Source organism: Marmota monax, unplaced genomic scaffold, assembly GCF_021218885.2.
Source record: "Marmota monax isolate L192 unplaced genomic scaffold, Marmota_monax_Labrador192_F-V1.1 WCK01_AAM20220418_F8-fsc00125, whole genome shotgun sequence".
Taxonomy (NCBI): domain Eukaryota; kingdom Metazoa; phylum Chordata; class Mammalia; order Rodentia; family Sciuridae; genus Marmota; species Marmota monax.
The window spans coordinates 3,130,675-3,135,910 of NW_026695235.1; the positions used below are offsets into that span (position 1 = coordinate 3,130,675).

General features: G+C 55.2%; 1 protein-coding gene across 1 annotated transcript; it reads left to right on the top strand.

Moving 5' to 3' along the window:
• Nucleotides 1–1,735: 1,735 nt before the first annotated feature.
• On the top strand, nt 1,736–5,125 carry Olig2 (oligodendrocyte transcription factor 2). Its single transcript, XM_046439276.2, has 2 exons — nt 1,736–1,900; nt 2,670–5,125. The coding sequence occupies exon 2, from the start codon at nt 2,726–2,728 to the stop codon at nt 3,695–3,697; it is 972 nt and encodes a 323-aa protein (XP_046295232.1). The 5' UTR covers nt 1,736–1,900; nt 2,670–2,725; the 3' UTR covers nt 3,698–5,125.
• The last annotated feature ends 111 nt before the right edge of the window (nt 5,126–5,236 follow it).

Sequence of the window (5,236 nt, forward strand, 5' to 3'; positions counted from 1 at the left end):
GGTTGGTCCGTCTGTGTGACAGATTCTGGTAATTGAACGGTTATGGGTTATCCTTGCAACCGTTGGACGGCATATCACCACGCTTCAGTTCTTCATGTTTTAAATACATATTTAACGGATGGCTGCAGAGCCAGCTGGAAAACACGCGGGTTGAAAAATTATGCTCCAGAAGGCACAAGACGGGCAAAGGCGAAAACCCACTGGGCTTTCTAGCATCGACCCTGGAGGAAAACTTAGAACCGAACTAGGAGCAATAACCTGGGTTTTCGTATTATCTTGTTTTGTAACGTTGCTACATGAAGACAAATTATGATGTTTGCTTGTTTTTGTAATTTACACGTTGTGTATATTAAATGTTCCCAAACAAAGAAAGTAACCCAATAACCCTTAATATGCCCTGGGAGACAGAAGTGGGGACAGTGTGTATGAGTGTGGGTGTGTGTGTGTGTGTGTGTGTGCGTGCGCTTTGTGAGGAGCTGTAAGGATATGAGAAATTGAGCTCAAGGAAAAGGTTAAGGATTGGGGAGCCCCGGCAGCTGCTTCTACCCTAAGATCCTACACGCTGCCATCTGTACTCCAGAGGAAGGGGCTGCGCTGTAAAGACGGAGCAATTTTTCTGTAGGGTCTCTAGATTTTTAAATCTAGAATGGAATTTTAAAATCTGTAAAATGGGTAAGTGCCTAGGCACCTCTGGACAACCTCAGATGCTTCTCCAGTTCGGGTTCAATACCTCCTGGTCAAGGTATTTCCCTATTTGAGAGTCGGGCTGTGATAAGTAAAATGTGTCCCGAACCATCTGGGAACAGTTCAATCTCCGCTCCCTACCCCACCGCAGAAGGAGGACTTAGCTCAAGCCTGAGACCTGTCTTTGTAAACAAAACCCAGTCGTGCTGGAAATGCTCTCCCTGGGCTTCCCCGCTAGTAAACAGGCGGTGGGGGTATTTAACTCGTGATGCACTTACTCAGAGTTAGTGCGGTTACTGTACGGAAACAACTCGACCTTGCACATTCTCAACTTTATGAAGAGTTGTGATTTCTTTCAAAACACCGTCCAGGAGCGGGTCCCCTTCTTCCTCGCCCGCCCTCTGCCCGGCAAAGCCGTGTTCCCACCTGGGGGCGCTACCGCCTTCCTGCCGAGCAGCGGCAACCACCACCTAGTACAAGCGCTCTGAGAGAGAAGAAAGTGGGGGCTTTGTGCATGGTTAACCTTTAAATGGGGGCCCCAAATGCTTGCGTGTTGATCAAACCCAAGAGATGGCAGGAAGCCAGAGAAAGAGAAAACTAGGGAGCTTCCACTGCGTCTTGAGCGTTATCTGCGCACTTCTCCAAGATCCAGCTGCGCTGGATGTCAGGTTAGTTTTTATGCCGGGTCTCAAGCCCACGCGGTCTCCCATTAGGACTCAGTGGTGAATATATCTTTATAGAAATTTAACGGTGCTTCTCTCTTCCTCGGTCCCAAGCGCTTTCGGCCCTCTCTCCTTCCCGGGTGAGCCTGCCCTCCTCCTCCCGCTCGGCTCTCACTGTCGCTGGCGGGGTCTCCTCCAGTCCCTCCACAAGAATCTCTCCATCGCGGACGCCCATTGGTTGTGCGCGGGGAGGAGGCGTGTGCCGGACCCGGCGGGTTTCATTGAGCGGAATTAGCCCGGATGACATCAGCTTCCCAGCCCCTCCAGTGGGCCCAGCTCATTGGCGCGGCTGCCCCTCCAGGACAAGCACATTGTTTCCCTTCCCCGCCCCCGCCCCGGCCACCACCGCCGCCGTCGTCGCCGCCACCCGGCTATAAAAACCGGCAGATCCCTGAAAGGTGCGGATGCTTATTATAGACCTACGCGACACTAGCGCCCAGAGCCAGGATCTCCACTGCAGCTTTTTGGAGCGAGCTCCTCAAATCGAATTCACAGTAAGTGTCCCCGCCCCCCAGCAGCCCTAGACGAGATCCCAAGGACAGATTCCCCCCACCCCCACCCCCGCTCAAACTCGGCGGCGACTCAGGATGCTCCCACAGAGGGGGATCTGGATCCCTCCTGTACCGGTCAGTTATACCGAGCGATTTCACTGCTTTGACTCACCCCATACTCACCGCAGCATCCTCTCCGCCCATAGCCATAAGTCGAGGCGACCACAGCTCCTTCTGTGGATCAGTCCGGGTCAGTCTGGAGAGCTCCCGGTGGTCCCGAGACGCACGCATGGACCCTGGGCCCTCGCAGTCTCTGGCTGTATACGTGCGCGCGTGGTTGCTGCGCGGTGTCGATGGAGATAAGGTGGATGCGTTTGAGGAACCAAATAAATGGTTCTCAATTTAGATCCTCACAATACCCAAAGAAACGCTCTCACTTGTTCCTTGTTTAATCCAGTCCTGGAGACCCCGCTTTCCCATTCCTAATAGAAGGAACAAAACCTCTAGCACACCCCTGCTCTCTAAAATAAAGCAACCTGTGGATGAGAGCAGAGGGGAGGCAGTGGGGAAGGAAAGAGGAGATGAGTCATGAATACCGGTGCGGCTAGAAGCAAGGCCAGAGATAGCAGCGAGGTGGACGCAGAGCTACCCGCCACCGGTGCCTGGACTCTGCGTTAAGGAGCAGGCAGGAGCAGCTTTTCTGTCTCACTTAGTGTCTTGTTTCTCTCTTCCATATATTCATATCGCCCCCTCCCCATTTCTCTCCGGGAAGCTCTGAGGACCCTGGGAGAAAGGACCTTGCAAAAGCTGCGACTATTCCCCGGGGCCATGGACTCGGACGCCAGCCTGGTGTCCAGCCGCCCGTCGTCGCCAGAGCCCGATGACCTTTTTCTGCCGGCCCGGAGCAAGGGCAGTAGCGGCAGCGGCTTCACAGGCGGCACAGTGTCCTCGTCCACGCCGAGCGACTGCCCTCCAGAGCTGAGCGCCGAGCTGCGCGGAGCCATGGGCGCGGCGGGCGCGCACCCCGGGGACAAGCTGGGCGGCAGTGGCTTCAAGTCATCCTCGTCCAGCACTTCATCGTCCACGTCTTCAGCGGCTACGTCGTCCACCAAGAAGGACAAGAAACAGATGACTGAGCCGGAGCTGCAGCAGCTGCGCCTCAAGATCAACAGCCGCGAGCGCAAGCGCATGCACGACCTCAACATCGCCATGGACGGCCTGCGCGAGGTCATGCCTTATGCGCACGGCCCGTCGGTGCGCAAGCTCTCCAAGATCGCCACGCTGCTCCTGGCGCGCAACTACATCCTCATGCTTACCAACTCTTTGGAGGAGATGAAGCGACTGGTGAGCGAGATCTACGGAGGCCACCACGCCGGCTTCCATCCGTCGGCCTGCGGCGGTCTGGCGCACTCTGCACCGCTGCCCGCGGCCGCCGCTCATCCGGCGGCCGCCGCTCACTCGGCGCACCATCCGGCAGTGCATCACCCCATTCTGCCTCCCGCCGCAGCCGCCGCAGCTGCCGCCGCCGCCGCCGCCGCGGTGTCCAGCGCCTCTCTGCCGGGCTCCGGGCTGTCGTCTGTCGGCTCCATCCGGCCTCCGCACGGCTTGCTCAAGTCTCCGTCAGCGGCCACGGCCGCCCCGCTCGGGGGCGGGGGAGGCGGCAGCGGAGGCAGCGGTGGCTTCCAGCACTGGGGAGGCATGCCCTGCCCCTGCAGCATGTGCCAGGTGCCACCACCACACCACCATGTGTCGGCTATGGGCGCCGGCAGCCTGCCGCGCCTCACCTCCGACGCCAAGTGAGCTGGTCGGTGCTGGAGCGTTCTGGAGAGCAGGGGGTGCCCAGAGGGTGCAGAGAAGCGAGGGGACTGGCCGGCACTAGGGCTCGCGAGGAGGGGCTCAGGACCATGGGCTAGGGTGGGGAATGATTGGGACTACAGCACCCGGGAATGGAAGTAATGGGAACGCGCAGAGTGGGGAGTGAGGGGCGCTTGACTCCGGGACCTAGTTCGGCCCTCGGCTTTAAACTGCGCAGATCCGGTAGACACTACTTCGTAAAATGGCACCACCATTTGCGTCCTTCACTCGAATTCCTTCTCTCCACCCCGGGGAAAGAGTCTAAAAACTGTTTCCCCAAGAGCCACGGTTTAACTCCCAGACTGGACCCAGGCAGCACTTCGTGGGGAGTCGGGGGACTTTCCCTCCTTCCTCCTTTCTCAGCTGGTAGGAGACTCTGGGATCCTCACTGCAGAAGCAACCGCTGGGCCTCACCCTCAAGGGTCGTCTCCAAGCCTGGGCCAGGGGCAATGAATTAGATGGAAGTTGGCGCTGGTACCCGAAGCACTTACGGTCGTGTCTGGTTATGCCTGGTTTCCATATCTGGGTAAACCCACAGCGTGTAAAAACTGTGGCCATTCCTGTCTCTCTTGTTGACTTGGGGGTTTGTGGTTTTCTAATAAATCTGTGAATGTTCCTTTTTCAACAGTATGAGCAAGCTTTATAAGACGCTCAGAATAGAACCACTTGTGGGGTGAAATAACCCAAACTGCCGATTTAGAGGGAGGCGGGTGTTTTTTCGGTATTTTAAAATGAATACTAGCCCCGGTCCTCTTCATTCTTTCCGTCTTGAGCGCGCGCGCGCGCGCGCACACACACACACACACACACACAAAGTGATTTGGTTTCTTACCCGATTGGAAGCAGTTATTTTGGTACCTGAGGGTTTGACAGAACTGAAAGAAGTTGCTGTGAATATAGCTTGAGTTATGGGGGCGGGGTTCTGTTAGTTGTTTAATAATTTCTTTCTGGAAGATGTAAATACACTATCAGTGATGAGGTAAGTGCACGATGCTAAGCTGTTTGCTCACGTGACTGCCAACCCCTCCGGAGTCTGAGCCGGCTTTCCTCTCTGTATCGGTTTCTTTTTGCCACGGTTTTTTAACTCAAATGGCAAACGTGCTTCCACGTGCTTCCTGCGTTGGTGCAAATCGCCTGGCGCTGGTTGCGTTGCAATATGGGCTTCAACTCCTCTGCCACATAACATCCCTCCTCTGATAAACGCTGCCCTAGCAGAGAGTGTATCATCTGTTTTATTTTTGTAAAAAAAAAAAAAGTGCTAAATAATATTTATTACTTGTTTGGTTGCAGAAAACGAAATAAATGATTGAGTGTTGAGATTTTAAATAAAACTTAAAGTAAATCAAACTTTTTCATCCGTGTGAGTGGGAGGGTGCTCAGGGAGCCCCGAGAAAGAGGGGTGAGGAATGCGATTTTCTGGGCAGGATTTAGCCAGCATCCCGTTGGTTTTCCCCAGAAGAAAGACAGTGGGGGGCTGTTTGTCAA